The sequence below is a fragment of the Herpailurus yagouaroundi genome, unplaced genomic scaffold, assembly GCF_014898765.1.
Source record: "Herpailurus yagouaroundi ecotype Mexico unplaced genomic scaffold, PumYag 163, whole genome shotgun sequence".
Classification (NCBI taxonomy): Eukaryota; Metazoa; Chordata; class Mammalia; order Carnivora; family Felidae; genus Herpailurus; species Herpailurus yagouaroundi.
The window spans coordinates 11297621-11314904 of record NW_024412404.1 but is presented as its reverse complement, the minus strand read 5'-3'; the positions used below and the strand labels follow the sequence as shown (position 1 = coordinate 11314904).

Below are 17284 nucleotides of genomic sequence, written 5' to 3'. Positions count from 1 at the left end.
CCTTCAGTGGGGCGAGAGGTCAGAGCTGGGGAGGGGCCCCTGGGTCTGTTGGCATCTCCAGAACGAGGCTGTCGGGGTGGGAGTTTAGCTGTGGGGGGAAAATGCTGGTCTAGGAGGGGTCTCAGTGGGTCTCTGATTTCCTTCCCTCCTACCTGGGGGCGGGGGGACACCTGCTGATGCTTCAAGAAGGGGGGTGGCGGGTCTGCCCAAACCCCGCCTCTGGGCTTCTGTCTCCAACCTCAGCAGAAGCAGTGACACCAGCGAGTGAAGGTTTCTGGCTAATTGGGGTTGTCTTCAGCCCGTGCCAGCGCGTATGAAAGGACAAAACCATCCACTCCAGGGAAATCTGGGCCCCTTGGAGCCTAAGGAGGCAGCCCTCCTCGTTAGCGTGGCTGACCTTTGCCCCTTCCCTCCCCTCTGGGTCAAGTCTTTTAATTCTGCAGGCGACCCAGGCTCCCTTGATCCCATTCTCAGGCCTCCCTCACTCCCACCCCTCTGCTGGGCAGGAAGCAGGGGCGCCCCCCGCTGACCCCACCCCGCAGGCTCGTTCCACTCTCATCAAGCCGGGCCTACCCCAGCCTGACCTCTGCCCTGGGGACTGGCCTGGCCCTACTCTCGGAAGCACTGATTCCTGGATCTGTGAGGTGAGACAGGGGTGAGTCATTGTCAAGGACTTCAGGGTGGCTGTGGGCAAGGGCACCTGTTTGCGGGGAGTGAGAAACGAGCTTCTGGGGGCTATCGCTGAAAGGGGGACCACGACACCTTTGTTCCCACAGTTTTTCCCCTCCGTGTGTCTTTGTGGGGGCAGATTTACAAGCTCCTTCTTTCCAATTAAAAGTATTCCCCTTCAAAGGGTTTAAGTTTGGAATTGTGCTAAATTTCGATTCACTAACTTACTAGTGTCGTTATCTCGGGTGCGGAGGGAGTCCTCAAAGTGTGTCCAAGTCCAAGATCCCCAATTTAACTCCTCTATATTTGCCTTCTCTTGTCTTCCCAGGGGGCCCCAGGAGCTCCCCCAGCGGGCTCCTGGAGACCCCTGCTGGGCCACCCTGCAGCTGCGGAGGCGGGCACCCCAAGTCTTGCCCCAGGTGCACAAAGCATGGATGGCACAGGCTGCAGTGGGAGCAGGCCAGCGACCCCCAGGCCGGGACATCCCACCACTTGGGAGGCTGGCTCTTGACCCAAGAGGCTATCAAGAACCAATGCCCGATTGCTGGCCGGGAAGGGGTAGATTCCAATCATTGTGGCTTAGAAAGCTCTGGGTGAGCACAGGTGGGTAGAGCAGGGGCTGCCTGCAATGACCTTGAAGTCCTGCCCTAGCCCCGACTTTTATGAGGCCACTGACTCTCCAGCTGGACCTTGTACAGGAGCGCCTTGTGGCATCAGTAGGGTTTCTTTTCTGGTCCCCACTTCCAGGTGGAGGGACCCATCATTTACTGAGACGACAGGATAAAAGCCGGCTCCTTGGAGCACAAAATGGCCACGCTCCTGTCCCGTGGGAGCAGCCTCTTAATTGGTGATTTACTGCTTGTTGAACAAGCGGGGCAGGGACTTGGCAAGAAGACATAGGCTGGAGGGAGGTGGGGGGCTTCAAGGTCAGCTCCCAGCCAAGCGCAGGTCAGGCCAGAGGAGTGTGGGGTGATGCAGGGACCTCCCTAGCGTGAAGCTCCCTCTGCAGCCGGAGGGCGGAGGGCGGGAGGGCCCGGGCAGAGCAGCTCCACATACAGACTCTTTGTTCTCTGCAGGGAGGAGGAAGGCCTGTCTGAGTGTGGGGAGTGGAAGGCTGCAGGGAAGGGAGGAGGTGGGGGTGTGTGGGGGGAGGCCAGCAGGCGTCTCAGGCCTCGGGCCTGGCCCAGGGCCCTTTCCCGGGCTGGGAAAGCTGGGTGAGGAGGGCTAATGTCTCTCTTTCCTCTAAAGGGTTCCTAGGACTCCCTTCCAGGAAAAGGCAGCTCATTTCCTTCTTCGCTACCCTAGCCAGCTCCAGACAGGAGAGGCCTGGAACCAAGGGGATGCCAGGCCCTCCGGTAATTAGGACCGGCAGGAAGTGATCTTGGGAATTACCGGGGTCAGGCGCCCCATTGAAGGCCAGGGTTTTGGAAGGGCGGCTGGCTTGTAATCTCGATTTGAGATCGGTTGATTTTGTAGTTAGCTCCAAAAAGAAAAGTCAGCTCTAATTAATCTGTGGACTTTGGAGTGTGGGAGAAACAGGGCCCAGAGAGCACAGGCTAGGGGCTGGAGGCCGGCGGGGTGAGACTCCCAGTCCCCGCGAGGCCTCAGATCTGAGGCCTATGTCGGGGATCCCTGATCTGCTTTAACTGAAACAGTCTGGATGTTCCCACTGGGATTTCATGGTTGTGAAAGAAAGTGCTGTCCCCACCCCAGAAGGCTCCTGCAGCCACGGCTGCCCTCGGCATGGAGCCCGGGGCTGCACGTGAGTGCCCTGTGGAGCCTGGGGTTGCTCAGGCCCTCTGAGAGCCACAGGGGTGCGAAGGGGGGGGTCTCAGGCATAGCTGTGGTGGGGCCCTGAGACAAGCTGCCTTCTCCTGGTTTTACTGAAGGCCTGGTACCATGCTAACTCCTTGGGGCAATCATTCGGGGTGGCGGGGGGGGGGGGGGGGAGGAGGAATCAAGGCCAATGGACAAAAAGCGCTCCACTTCCTGGGCTCTTGGACCGAAATGCACCAAGGCCCCCGAGTTCTGCTCGCAGAGAGCCTGGGAAGCTCAGAGAAAGGCCTGAATCCAGCCACAGCCTTTTCTCATGAGAAGGAGATCAGCCCACCCCCACCCATCTTCCTTCTGGGGGAGGAGGGCCTATCGGAAATCATGGCCACCCCCCACCCCTGCCCCCCACCGCCCTGCCATAAGGCCCAGGTAGTAAAGTCATTCAGAGCAAGGATGGCAAAGACGCGGGGATCAGACAGAACTGGGTTACTACTTCCTGCCTGTGGACCTTCTGGAACTCACCTCTTTGGGCCTCAGTTTGCTCATCTGTAAGTTAGGGTTAAGAATAAAACCTTCCTCACAGGGTTGCTATAGGGATCCAGGAACATGATGTATGCAAAGTGCCACGTACGCAGCCTGGCGTGTTGAAAAGACCCGGTGAGGCAGCTTAATGATACTAGCGGTCCTTCTACAGAAATGTGTCCACCCACACGGCCCCCTGCTGTGACTGGCAGACCGGGATGATCACACCCTGTCGGAGAAGGATTGGAGGAGTGTGGGAAGGGCCGGCGTGGCCGTACGGCGGGGGCCCAACTTGGACCGGGTAGGAGAGCATCTGCTCCTCTCGCCCTCACCCCAGCGCCCTAGACATCCCACCTTAGGGCCCAGCTGATGTCCCTTGGGAGCCCCACAGCCTCCGCAAGGAGTGACCGCAGTTGGAAGCTGCTCTAACAGGGGGCCGTCCCAGCCTGCCTCTCCTGGTCTGAAAATGCACAGCCCCTAGCCTGCGGGGAAGGACTGTGTGCCTCAGTCCTGGTCCTTCATGCAGACCCCAAGGCTTACCGCTGACCGCCCCGCGCCAGTGCACCCCCTGCTGCCGGGTCAGATGGACCAGCTCCGACACGCTTAGAGAGAGGCTCTCACCAGGTTTTGTGACCTACATACCGTCTGACAATACCCGTCGATCCCCTTGAGAGAGAGCCAGGGTTGCAATGTTTTAAACACACGTTGCATCGTACGACACATTTAAAGTAGATCGGTGGTCATAAATTTGGATCAAATCGGTACCACGTGGGTACACGATAATACTCACAGTGTCTAGGCAGCATGGCTGGTCCCGAGCGGGGTGGGGGCAGCATGGGGCCTGCTGGCACCCTGGGCTTTGATCCTAAGGAGCTAGGGAAGGAGACTGCCTGCTGGCCTGGCTGGTCACTGAGAGGGATGCCAGGCCTGGTCCAGCCGTCCAGGGGTGGCGGTGGTGGGCAGAACCGATCATTAGCAAACTCTGCAGGCCACGAAACATCTTTGCTAAGAGTTCAGTTCCACCCACGCTGAAAGAAAGACTCCCTGCCTGTGTATCAGGTCGCCAGGACGGAGAATTGAAGCAGACGTGGGTCTGTCGGTTACCCCATGGGTTCCCCTTGCACCCGAAACACAGGGGCCGTCCTATGGCCTCTGTCCCGGTATGGTGCTCCGACCGCCAGCGCTCACTCCTCCCTGGGTGCTGGGGTGGGTGCCTGTTACCAGCATCCAGCTGTCTCCTCTGTACGCCCCCTTCCAAGTACAGAGGGGAAGAGAGAGGAAAAGAGAGAATAGGTAGGTAGACAAAGAAGGAGTTCGGGGGATAAGCCTCCACATTCCAGGGAAGGCACAGGGAGGACAGCTCGTGCACAGCTAGCTTAGCCTAGGCCGACACCCTCTGAGTAGACACTCACTTCTGTGTCTGGGCCAGAAGACTGGCCCCTGGGCTTGGACTCATGAGACCTGGCCTCCGATTCCAGCATGATCTTTCGGCAGCCGTGCAACCTTGGGCAAAGGACTGACTTCTCTGAACTTCTCATCTGTACGCGGGGGGATACAGAGCTCTAACGGGCCACGGTCAGGACCGGTGGGATAGGGAGCACGTGAACTTTGGCTAAACCAGAGATGGGAAGTCCCTGGGCAGCTGTCCCTGGGCACCAGCATCCTTGTCTCGGCGCTCCGACGGGAAGCAAACTTTTGCCTGAATATGGTGGTCACTGGCTCGAGACACCCACAGCCCCAGTGGGTCTGGGGCAGTGGGATGGGCACTTGTAGCCTCTTGAGAGTCCCTTGACACCTGGCCCCGAGCTGAGGCTATTCCCTCCTCAGAAAAATAGACCCCCAAGCTCCTTTCTGGATGAGCCAGATTTCCAGTGGGCCCGCGGATGCAGATGCCTGCCGTGGCACACGGTTTTCCCGCCGCTGGCATCGCGGTGACTCTGGGGGAACTTCTGGCTGCCTGCACGGAACCAGGAGGCAGCAAATTTTGCAAGCCTGTGTGTGTGGATGGAAGCAACCGCAGAGGCTATAATTTCCACTTCCTGACACAACACAGATTTCTCAGTTTGTGCAGAACTAATTAAAGGTCTCTCAGGTCTTGCCATTTTGGCCCCCTGCCCCCCCGCCAAGCTCCCATAAAACAGTGCGGTGATGGCAGCCACCCGATTATAGAGTGTGAGCAATGTGCTTCTCCAGAGCAATCTTTCCCGTTCCCAAGTCCCTCCCCCTTCTCGTTCTCCCTCTCCTTCCTGTGTCCTTCCTTCTCCTGGCGCTGGGTCTAGAGGGCTGCATGAGGCTCCTTGTGGCAGGTGGTACCACGGGAAGGACCCAGGCCTGGGCTGGAGTTCCTGCTCTGTCCCTGAGGAGCCATGACACTTTGGGCAAGCCTCAGTGTCATTTGTTAAACAGGAGAGTAGCACCGGCCTCAGGGTGCCTGGGCGGCTCAGCCAGTTAAGTGTCCGACTTCGGCTCAGGTCATGATCTCATGGTTCATGAGTTCGAGCTCCGCGTCAGGCTCGCTGCTGTCAGCCCAGAGCCCGTTTCAGATCCTGTCTCCCTCTCTCTCTGCCCCTCCCCTGCTCTCTCTCTCTCTCTCTCTCAAAAATAAATAAGCATTTAAAACAAAGAAAAAAAGAATAGTACCAGCCTCGCAGCGTGGTTTTAGGATTAGAAATAACGCAGGTCACATTGAAGGACAGCCTGGGCACATGGTAGGCATTCAGTAAGTGGTGACTATTATTAACATCATTTGTAAGTTATTATCGTTATTGTAATGACTGCCCCTGGGCCTTTGCTCAACTTGTCTCCCTGTCTAAAGTGCCATGTCCCTTCAGATCTGCTGGTTGAAGGATCACCGTGGTGGATTAAAAACGGCCATGGATGCTTTGCTATTCCTTCCACAAGAAGTGGAGGCGGCGTGTCCTCCAGCACCCCACTGACGCGCGTGACTTAGCCACGTGACTTCCTCTGACCAATAGGATAGCAGAAAGTGTGATGCCTTGACCGCTTTGGAAAAGCTCTTGTGCTCTCAATATTTGCGGGTTTGAACACTGCCCTGGGCCTGCCATGCTGTAAGAAAACCTGTGTAGCCTGCCGATGGCTGAAACGCCACACGGGGGAGAACAGAGACACCCAGACCACGGCCAGCACCAACCCCCAAACGTGTGGATGAGACCGTCTTGGCCTCTCTGGCCTTTCCACCCATCGTCTAACGCAACGGCCCGAGCGAGCCCAGAGGAGACCAGCAGAACTCCCAGATGGCCAATCCACAGAACCAGAGTGAGAAATAAATTACCACTTGAAGCCAGGAAGTTTGGGACGGTTTGCTACACAGCTACGGATAACCGATACGCCCACCCATTCACCAAGGTTGAGCCCACAGGCTGTTTTCTCCCAGAAGACTTCCCAAACCCCTCCCAGCCTGGGATGAATCTCTCTACCCCACTACCCCTATTCACACAGTGCTTTGTGATGGTAGCTTAGCACAACCTGCCTTCACCAGGATTATTTGTACAGGAGTCTCTGTCTCTCTGGACTGCAAGTTGCCAGAGAGCGGGGTTGGGACCCCACCTCCATATTCCCCACCATGCTCAGCATGGAGCTCTGCCCAGGGCGGGCCCTGGTAATCTGTTCCCATTTACCAGGCCCTCAGGGGGCCAGTGAGAACCTGACTGCCTTGGTACAGATACAGGGCCCCAGTTGGTGGTAGGGGACCCACCTGAGTCTGAGGTCTGGCTGGGCCACTCATCACCTAAGGTCTTGCCCTTCTGAGCTTCCTCCTCCCCCCAGTGGAGACGCAAACTCCTGTCCAGCCAACCTCACAAGTGCGAGGCTCACACTGGGCAAGCGTGTGTGCAAACACGCATGGGCACAAGTCCTGACCCCGCATGCGTCATGGTGAAGACCCACTTGGGTTACTGGGGGGGCGGGAGGTAAGATCCTTCCTTCCCCCTCCCACTCCTCCTTACCTTTCGACCGTGGTAACCCTGGATTCCTGGGTCTCCCTGGGGGAACAAAGAGAAGACCGTTAGTGGGACTTTCCCAAATTCTGGCTCGCGCTGTCGCCCTCACAGTGCCCTTCCTCTTCTCAACGACTGCGAATCCTCCCGACTTCCAGCCAACCCTGGATCAATAGCTCTGCTTCCTCTGAAACACACGTGCGACGTGGTTGGGCACGGTCAGTGCTTTGCGACTTCTTGTCCCCAGAGCCCCGGGGTCCCCGGCTTCAGAGGGAGAGTCTGTTTGACACTTTGGGCCTCCACACAAGGTCTCACTAGAAACCCGATGACCCTGCAGGTCCCTTCCGGTTCTGACTCCAGGTGAATCGTTCTTTTATTGGGACGTTGTGACAGTGCCCCGGGCATCAACCTGGAGTTTCCAGCCAGACTCTAAGCTCCTCAGAGGGTGGGGCCGCGGCTCCCATACTCGTCATCGTGCCTGCACACAAAAGTGTGCAATGCCTAGGGGACCCAGGCAATTCCCAAGAGGGGAGTGGCGCTTTGGGAGCGAGCCAGGCGTGATCCGTCCCTCACTGAGGTCCCTCTCAGCTCCTTACTCGGCAGCCTTAGGCGCCGAGTCTCCCCCCGCAGACAGCGCTCCCACCCATTCAGTGCGTCACCCCAAAGGGCCCTCACCTTTGGTCCTGGAGGCCCAGGTAAGCCCTGTGGAGGCAAGAGCAGGGTGAGTGGAGATGGGCTCTGCAGGGAGACAGTGCAGGTTAGGCGTGTGCGCAGTGGAGGCCGGGCCAGGGGAGGGCCCGAGCAGCGATAATGAGTTCTGGATGTGCTAGGGAGCGGGTCTAGAAGATCCTGGACCGGTATCTGAAACCTGCCGAGGGCACACGGGGACGACAGGCTCGAGGGCCTCTTTGGTGCCATGTGGGCACCGTGGGCATCTCTGCTGTGCCCGCCCACTGGAAAATAGGCATCCTGCTAATTTGACAGTGTGGTTTGGTCCAGGTCCCCGCCCACCCGCCTCCTAATTGGGACCCCTCCCTGGGAAGCCGACCTTGCCCAACAGAGCCTTGGTTTTGCCTTTCTTTGGCCCTGTCAGCCTCCTGAAGAGCCTTCTGTCTCCTTCTGCCCCAGGGCGCTGTGACCACGGCAGTCAGCCGTGGGGAGGTGGCGTGGGCCCAGGGCCCGCGGGAGCCCAAGGGAGAGGGCGAAGGAAGGCTGTGGCTCCACTGTGGTCTGGGGCGTAGGTGTGGGCAGCAAACGTGGGCTGAAGAAAACCAAGATGCCCAAATCTGGTCTGTTTCAATTGGTTTCAAAACATGCTTCCTGGTTTTTCTTCTTTGTAAACAACCTAACAAAGAAAACCATCTGGCTCGGGTCCAGTGAGTAGGAACCCAATACGTTGGGGTAGGGGTCGTCAAAGAAGTAGATTTTGAGTACTTTGTTGGTTTTCTTGCCTGGGTTGGGTTCAGGTCCCTAAATTTCACTTCTTTTCAGGGTTTCCATTTCCCCATCTCCAAACCCATAGAAGTGAGACTAATATTTCTCCCCGGGGGCCAAAACAGAAATATTTAAAATCTATTGTGGAGGTCAAGCTGGGCGGGAGAGCTGGCAAGCTAGGTTTTCACATTGCTGAGGTGCCAAGCTGGGTGCCCTGGGCGGCCAGGGCTGTTGCCCGACATTGGTAGCAACCTCAGCTACACCGGACCTCGGCATCGGTGGCAAGAGCAGCTGAGGGGCCCAGGTTTGTGGCTGAGTGACCTGGAAAGTAGCTGTTGTCATCGAGGACTATTTGGCAGGGACATCGCTGACCTAGCAATTCCCCACCTCTGGGAATCTGTTGCAGCGAAAGAATCAGAGATGCACACACACATTTATGGGCAAGGCTATATATTACAGAAGGAACTCATTAACTATTTGTAAATAGGCCCAGCAGCAGCCCTAAGATCCACATCACGGGGGACTTCGGCCGTAGGAAAGGGAGTGGTTTATGATATTAAGTAAAAAACATAAGAGGACACAAACCGTTATATTATTCAGCACACTTGCGGACCTGGAAAATGCGTGAGTGCCGCTACGTCTAAGGAGAAAAATGGAAGGGCCCTCCGAAATGCTAATAATGGGGAACTCTATGCATAGGGCAAAATAGACGCTTTAAAACACTTTGTCCGTCTTCGAAATTTTTCTCAATGAATGTATGATGCTTTTGGCATAAGAAGGATAAAGGTTTCTTTCAATCATGTGAATAAACCATGTTGAACAGATGTTGCCTTTAACCCTGTCCCTTCAGAAACATATGGCCTTAGTCTTACCTCGAAGACTGAGAGGACCCATTTTCTGCAAAGAAGTCCAGGTTATTCTGCCCTGGTTCTCTGTTGCATTAAATAGGCCAGGAGAGCGGGGTCTTGACCAAGGCTTGGAAACCTTGGTGGCTTGACCTACTGCCTGAGCGTGGTCTGGTCTGGAGGGGGCACCTGTTGACCTCCCTTGGCTACAGCAGTGATCCAATCCTCAGGCTTGATTCAGGGTCCCCCTGGCTTACCAGACATCCAGATTGGCTGGAAGGCGGCCCAGGGGTGCAAAACCCACATACAGCAGCAAAGGCATATTCATTAGGGTGCCGGGTGGTCAGATGGCCCTTAGCTACCTTCTTCAGAACCCACTGCCCCCAACTCAGGTTTTTCTAAGCCCAGGGGTCAGGGGACAGCCTTCAAAGGCGGCCCTGGGAACTTTCTTTCCAAGCTCTTCTCTGCCGAGGCTGGGAAAGGGGCAACCTCTTAGTGATTCCCTGCCTGGAAAGCAATGACTGGAATTGAGGCCTGGCCCCAGGAGCTGGGTTTTCAGAACCAGAGTTCAACAGTTGAGTTGGGCAGGGATGGGGAGCTTCTTGCGTGACCCGCCTACGTCCAATGGCCTTGCCAAGGTGTTTCTGCCTGTTAGGCGGGGACCCAGACTCTTGTCAGTTATGCAAAGTTGGGATGCTTCCAGAGAATTCTTGGGACAAACCTTGGGAGAGGAGGTGGTAGAGAGAGGAAGGAGATACTTACGGGTGGCCCCATGGGCCCTGGCAGTCCCGGGGGCCCCAGAGGTCCGCTCGGTCCAGGGGGGCCTGGTGGCCCCGGTGGTCCTTGGATACCGGCCTGGCCCTGTTCGCCCTGAGATTGGTGGAAATGAGTTAGAGGGAGACCCTCAGGGCTGGGGAACGGCTCCCGCCCCAGTGCCATGCACCCGGTGAGGGCCCTATCGTGGGCTCTGGTGGGAAGGCGGTGGGGCGTGACGGTGATGATGCCGTGGTGGCGGCTGCATGCAGGGGCCAGTGGCAGCAAGGAGACGGCCAAGACATTCGGCTCCCAAGAGGAGGGGTCCAGAGAGGATCTGCCACACGAGCGGCTGGCCCCCGAGCAGGAGCCCTGCCGGGACCAGAGGCAGAGGAGTGAGCGAGAAGACCCCACCTGACCTCGAGCATATTTGCGGCCTGGTCAGATGGCCGGGGTCCAGCCCAGGTGGTCCTCAGCCTGGCCTGCCTCGGCTCCTCCCTCCGTGTGAACGGTCACATCCTCTCTCTACACCCACCCGCCGGGCATCGAAGGAGAGCAGTACAATCCTGCTTCCGTTTCCTGCCGCAGGATTTTGCTGTCTGATTGTCTGACTCGGACGGTCAAAGGGAAGGGCCTTAGGTCACAGGCCGCAGAAGTTGGTGTGGCTCACTAAACAACTGGGTGAGTGATTTTATGTAAAACATTTGGGCCGGGGGCTTCTGATGGCACAGGGAGAGCCCTGTCCCTCGAGGCCCACATTCCTACGGGTGATCACGGACCGAGCCCGGGGTCCAGGTAGCCTGGGTTTCCCCTCCCCCATCCTTCCTGCGTGAGGCCTGCTTCTGTCACCTACATGATCTGTGCCTGGCTTCACAGGACAATTGAGTTGGCAACCCTGAACTTGGTTGAGTTTTGAAACCGTAAAGTGCTTTATGCCTATATGGGTCTCGGTTAGTGTTCTTTTGCCCCACCCCTACTCCTCAGTCAGCTGCTCTGAGCCCAGCATTTGTCACCCACCGTCCCTGTGCCCAGCCAGGGTGGACCGAAGGCCCAGGGAGCTAGGGGTGGCATCGGGTCCCCCTCAGGAGGAGGAGAGAGCCTGGCCATGTGACCCAGATCATGGGATTGGGGGCCAAGCCGAATCATCCTAGATCTAGACCGATGCTGTCATATTATTTTCTAAGCGACCTCCCCACGGACCATCTGGGCCCAGCTCCTGTGAGAGGGAGCCCATCCCTGCAGATGGCCGGGCGGGTGTGCGAGAGCTCCAGGCTGGGATGCAGGGGGACACAGGCGGCCGGAGGTGCGGCTTCAGTGTGCTCTCGGCAATTCCCACAGGAGGAAATGATGAGTACAGGTGGGGGCGCCCAGCTTCAGAAGGAGGACTGTGGGATCCTAGCAGCACCTGCTTCAACCTCCCTTGGCCGGGACGTGCTGGCGCAGATGACCCGGGGTTTCGTCCTGCTGCCCGCTCTGAGAAGCCGCTGGAGGGCGCGGAGCGTCCATGGTGGAGGAGGCAGGGGCAGCGATGGGTCACAAGTCGCGTTTTGCAGAAGAGAAAAAGGGCTCGGAGAAGTGGAACTCCCTGACGGAGGCCACGTGGAGAATTCAGTGGGGAGCCAGGACCCAAACTTGGAACTCCGGACTATTCTTATTCATTCCAAATAAGCACCCCCCCCCCCCCCCAGAAAAAACGACTCACTGTCCAACTTTCTGCACTTTGGAAGTGACCTCCAACGCCATCTGCTAAGTACATCGTATTTCATACAGTGTCCTCTGTCAGCAGATGTTAGACCCAACGTTTAAGCCTGTTACAGAGCCTGTAAAATCAATACTGGTTTATCGATAGGAAATGGACAAGCCTTTCTATGTATGTCCCATGAGGGCCGACAGCATAAAAATCTTATTCTCCGGGCAAAACCTGCACCAGGCAGAGGAGAGGCCCCCGTTCTTCCCTCCCTACTCCGGAAACCAGGTCAGGGCAGCACAGAAAGTTCTGGCTCACCCGTGCCCTGCTCTTGAAAAGGGAGGCAGTAACATGCAGTGGCCTGGATCGAAGCCTGGGCCCCTCTCAATTTCTTCATCTGTAAGATGGGGATGACGATGACGGCACCCGCCCTGGCGGGTGACTGGTGTGACATTACAAGAGCTAATCCGTGTGGCATTCTTACAGCAGTGCCTGGGGCCCGGCGAGGGCTCAGCCTACAGCAGCTAAAGCAACAGAGGCCAGGAGGTGGCTCTCGGGGGTTGAGGCGAATGGCCATTCTGACAGCAAGACAGCTCTTCTGGAATGGGGTCTGACATTGGGGTGCGGGGGGGTGACAGAGGGGTGGGCCTGGTGCCTCTCTGAGCGGCCGGGGGGGCCCCCTGAAGAGTCACGCTTGGAGTAAGCCTTGGGAGCACATGGAGACTCTCGAGGATTTGGCCGCTGTAATGGGATATGTGGGCTCGGGTGGCACATGCATCACGTGTCCCTCTGTATTTTTAGTTGTTAATTGGAGTGAGTTTTCAGCCTCGTGCAGCCAGGTGCCTCAACACGCTGGCCTCTGGGCTCGTGACTCCTGAATATGGCCAGATGGTGGCTCCAGGCCCTGCCGTCAGGCTTTCAGGGAGCATCTCAGAGCCCTGCCACGTCCAGCATGCCCACGGCCTTGGGGGTAGCTCCTGCCCAGCGTGAGGAAGGCCAGGGGCATCAGCGGCAGCCGCGGGCTGCCTGGCCTGGAATCAAGCTGCAATGCTTCTGCCTGGATTCCCGGCTCTGTGGTCTCTTGTTTTCCGTTCTTGGTCACCTGGTCCTCTCCCAGCCGCCTTGGGTTCATAAGGCAGGAAGAAGGAAGCAGTTGCTCATAGCCATTACACCTGTTGGTCGTGGGCCACATTCCCCCTCCAAATTCCCTCACTCCTCAGACTCAGGTTACAAGCGATCAGGTGCTAAGTGATCCATTTCTAAATATAAAGGGTGTGGGTCCAACTGAGCGAGCCGGGAGGGTGGGGTCTGAAGACCCGGTTGCCGGGCTCCCATTCTGCCACTTGCTGTTTGCGTGACCTTGGGCACAAATTTACTTCTCAGAGCCTCGATTTAATCATAGCACTGAAACAATGCGAGGAGCAATGCCGAGTGCTTTGCACACACAATACCCCCGCGCAGTAGGAACTGCCATTATCCTCGTTTTACAAATGAACACCTGAGGCACAGAAAGGTTAAGCAATTTGCCCCAAAGCCCACAGCTAATAAGAGTCCGAGAAGCTGGGTGCTCTGTAAGTTACTGGCTGCTTGACCTCGGGCAACTGACTTACTATCTCCGAACCGTGACTTCCTCATAATAATAATAATAATAGTAATAGTAATAAATAGGGATGATCATGCCTAAGTCATAAAACCGCCGAAAGAAGTAAATGAAGTCACATCTGTACAACGCACAAGCCCAGTGGTGGCTGTCGCTGGTGACTGTTATGAGGAACAGAGGTGTGTGACAGTTGTGGATCTCCTGGGCTTGGGTGTTGTGTATTTCTACATCCATGACATTCGTGGGTCCGTCTTTGTCTAATCGAATGTAACTGAAGTAGAGTGAGGTTTTGGCTTAGTCCATCGTCCCCGCTGGCCCGTCGGGGCCAGGAGACCCGCCAAGCCCCTGGGGAAGCCACTCGTGGTCTGGACAAAGGGAAGGTGTCTACCTGGAAGGTCCGCCTTTTTATGACTGGGGGTGGAGCCAGTCGCACTGAATTGAGGAGAGGCAGCAGCTGAGGAGAAAGATGAGTTGGAAGGCCAGAGGGCAAAGGCCAAAGATCGCAGATGTTCAGAAGGATGCCGAATGTCGCCAGGAAGGCAGGGTGGCCAAGTGGGAGCGGAGGAGAGGAAGAGAGAAGAGTGATTAGTGAGCATGAGGCACAGTGAGGGAAGGTGTGGACGGGGCCCTCTCGCGGCTCGTGGGGTGCAGCACCGAGCTTGCCCTTGGATGGCACAGCATCCCCGAAGGGCAGCGGCCCTCGGGGGTTTGGCCAGCAGCACCCCCGGCCCGGGAGAGTGGGCCTCTTGGGCTGGGCCGTAGAGGCCTCGTGACACACAGCCCACCATTGCACTGCTGTCCCTTCCTGTCCCCGGGGGTGGATGGGGGCTGTCTGGCCAAGGGTGGAGCACACAGAGGCTCCGGTGGGGAGCCACGGGACTGGCTACATTGGTACTCGAAGCCAAGCTGGTCTGTGGCAACCTCTGGGTCGAACGAGAAGGGCTGGTGTCAGCAAATCTGGGGAGGACGGTCAGGGGCCGTGCCAAGTTGGGCTCCCAGGGGCTGAGCCGACCGAGGGTGTGGCTGGTGTGGGCGCAGGCTAAGTGCTACTGAGGTCTCCCCCCCCCCCCCCACCCCGGGGGCCGGTGGGTTTGGAAAATAAAGGCTGGGCAAAGATGTCTCCAGCATGTTCAACCACTTTTGGGGGGAGGCAACTCTCCATCACATTATCTGATGTGATTTTCATTTCTGGAAATTCTCGTTGCATTCAGTCTCCCTACCAATCAAAACTGAGCACCCCATGGCTTCAGGAAGTGGTCAGAACCCGTGTGACAGCGAAGATGGCACATAATTGACCTCTCGTTTCTGAAGGCATTTTAACTCACACGAAGCCCCCGGGATGAGTGTTAAGAAGTGGGGGCTCCCTCTAGGTCACTGCTGCCTGGAGGGACTGCGGCCGCCCCGAGAGCCCAGCCACCTCCCACTGTGGGGTCTGGGGACGTGCAACGTTGGGCTCTGCGTCCAGGGAGCCTCTCGGCAGAGAGGGGCCCAGAGTCCTTCCAGAATCCACAAACCTTCAGGGTAATGATCTGACTGGAGCGCAGAGACGAAAAAGTGCCGCTCGGGTGCTCCTGGTATGGGAGGGGACCGAGGTGGCAGAGACAGGGCGATGGGGGCGTGAGGGCTGAAGTCCACACACACCAGGGGCCCTGCTCCCCGCCCCAGGGCACTCCACCCCTCCGCTCCCTACCCCTCCCCTCCCTCCCTCCCTGGGATGTTGCAGGCTGGAACCGGGGCAGGGACCAGCCCAGATCCCCCATTATCTTGTGGGCCTGGAGGCCTGCCACCCCACCATGCCTGCAAGCCCCTCGGAGAACCACCAGAGCACTCTCCCTAGATGTCCCCTGCTTTCCTGCCCACGTCCAGATAAACTTCCAGCTGCCTCTCCCTGTCCGTCAGCTGAGCCCCCAACCAAATCCACTCTCCTCCCGGCCTGACTTGCGCCCTACACTGCCATCGTCACTGGCTTGCTGCACTCCGTGGCCACGGTGCTTCTGGAGCCTTCTATTACTGCTCTCTCCCTCTTCTTGTCTTTGGTTGAGGGGCAGAGAGCCCTCCCCCACCTCCACCCCCACACGTTCACTAAGGAAACACTGCCAAAGAGTCTGCTGCCCTGTTGTCTTTGGTGCTGGGGGATGCCGTCTTTCTTTCGGGTAACATAACAATCCTGTGAGCCCATCGTTTCAAATAAACACAGCTGACCTTCTATTATTGTATCAGGATCAGGCTGGCCGGAACACCAGGGCCCCCACGTCCCTGGAGATCATGCCACTGACCGGCTAGTTCTGTCTGTGCTGCTGCTACCGGCCTGTGCCCCCTGCCCGGGCCCGGCCCAGCTGCCCATGTTGTGGACCCCCTGCATCCTCTCCCAGGCCCAGGAACCCAGGGGTCAGAGTCCGGGTGGCTGACCACTGCTAGCGAGGCCCTTCCAGTGGCCTTCTGGAGCCAGACAGACTCTGAGCCTGACTTGTGCTTGTCTGCAGTCCCTCAGTCCCCTTGCCCCGTGGGGCTGGGCAGCCAGGGAAGCCACACTGTGTGTGTGTGTGTGTGTGTGTGTGTGTGTGTGTGTGTGTGTTTCTGGGCACGATAAGGCCCAGGGCACAGGGATGGGCACCTAAAGATGCTAGCCCTCCCTACTCCTACCGCTGGGGTCCGAGAGTGGCGTTTTTCTGGTCCCAGCTCACCGGGGCCCTCGATGGAGGGCACACGTCTCTGCCCTCCCTGTCCCAAGAATGACCCCCTGCCATCAGTGCACCCATCTGAAGCTTCCTAATGGGCTGCAGCAGGCTTTGGGCTCTGTATTCAGGGGCAGAGCAAGGAAAAGGAAAGAGCTGGGGCATGGGGGGTGATTGGGAGACCCTCCCAGCTCAGAAATCCCCACCCTGCTCGGAGAGGGCCTCCTCTGTTCCTAAGGAGGCACAGCGGAGATTTTATCCTTGAATCGATGCGGCCAGCTCCCAGTTGTCTCCCACCACTGAGGTTGGGGTCATCTGAAATAATGACTAACCCAAAAGTCCCTCTGATTCAGCCCGGGGCCGGCCGCCAGACACACGCACTCAGCCACACACACACGCACACTTGCACAAGCTGCACAGCCTCACGGAGGAGGTGATGTGTGGAGGAGACGCAGGGCTGGACGCCCGGAGTTCCAGACACAAATATGCCGGAAGGCTGGCAGGCCCTCCAGCACAGGGACAAACATACAAAGACACACCCGGGGGGGGGGGGGGGGGGGGGGGGGAGAACATGGGCGCTGGAGACCAGCTCTGCACAAACACACCGCTGACCCCCGGGCGCCTTCCTGGGGGCCAGCCATCCCCACGGCCACCGCGCGGGCTGCTGAGTGTTCCCCAACCTCTGTAGGTGCTGGGGGCCCAGGGAGGTGAGGCTGAGCAGGGGGCTGTGCCCCAGGGAGGCTCAGTTTTAGGGGTTCACTTACCCGATGTGGGTACTCTCCACACTGACCCTGGGGAAGGGAGAGAAGAGGCTGGCGTTAGGTACTTTTAGGGGGAATCATGCCCTCAGGGGTCCCCCCCACATGCTCATCGCCCACCGGCCCTGCTCTGGTCCTGCACCAACTCCCTCCCTCGCCCTGGCTGGCAGCAGAGAAGAAGCCCCAAGGGCCTGCCTGGCTCTGGCCCCACGGACCCCAGGCAGGATTCCGCTGCCATACCCCCCCGTGCCACGACCGCACTCAAGAGTTATGCTCCCGGCCTGGCTGCAGGTATCTTCCAGAAAGGTCGATGCTCTGGGTGCATCCCCCCAGTGGCCCCTGAGCAGGAGCCCGTGGATGGGAACTCCAGACACCAAGAGGGCTGGGGGCCACGGGGCCCTCGGAGACGCCTTCTCTGAGGTGGGGGTGCCAGGCTCCTGTGCCATTCGCCTGAGGCAAGCCCAGCAGAGCCTCCATCAGAAACGTAAGGAGATGGAGGATGTAGGCAGCCAGGAAGGGAGCCAAGCCAGTTTGCAAACTGACACCTCAAAATCCTAGAGCTCACGGCGGCGCATCAGGAAGCACTTGGGGGTGGCGGGCGGGCAGGGGCGT

The 17284-nt window shown here is 58.0% G+C and overlaps 1 protein-coding gene across 20 annotated transcripts in view; it reads right to left on the bottom strand.

The window, feature by feature from the left end:
• Positions 1–17284, bottom strand: part of COL13A1 (collagen type XIII alpha 1 chain) — a 146443-nt gene that overhangs the window by 42299 nt on the left and 86860 nt on the right. For 15 of the 20 annotated variants that reach the window (XR_005793461.1, XR_005793452.1, XR_005793455.1 and 12 more), the window contains 5 exons: positions 16679–16705; positions 13628–13693; positions 9962–10069; positions 7596–7622; positions 6930–6965 (listed from right to left, as the gene is read on the bottom strand). Coding sequence is in view for 9 of the 20 variants with exons in the window: in XM_040485247.1 (XP_040341181.1) it covers positions 6930–6965; positions 7596–7622; positions 9962–10069; positions 13628–13693; positions 16679–16705 (264 nt within the window). In the remaining 11 variants the exon portion in view is untranslated. Of the gene's footprint in view, positions 1–6929; positions 6966–7595; positions 7623–9961; positions 10070–13627; positions 13694–14753; positions 14811–16678; positions 16706–17284 lie in introns of all 20 variants that reach the window. The other 5 variants (XR_005793453.1, XR_005793457.1, XM_040485249.1 and 2 more) reach the window with 2 other exon arrangements.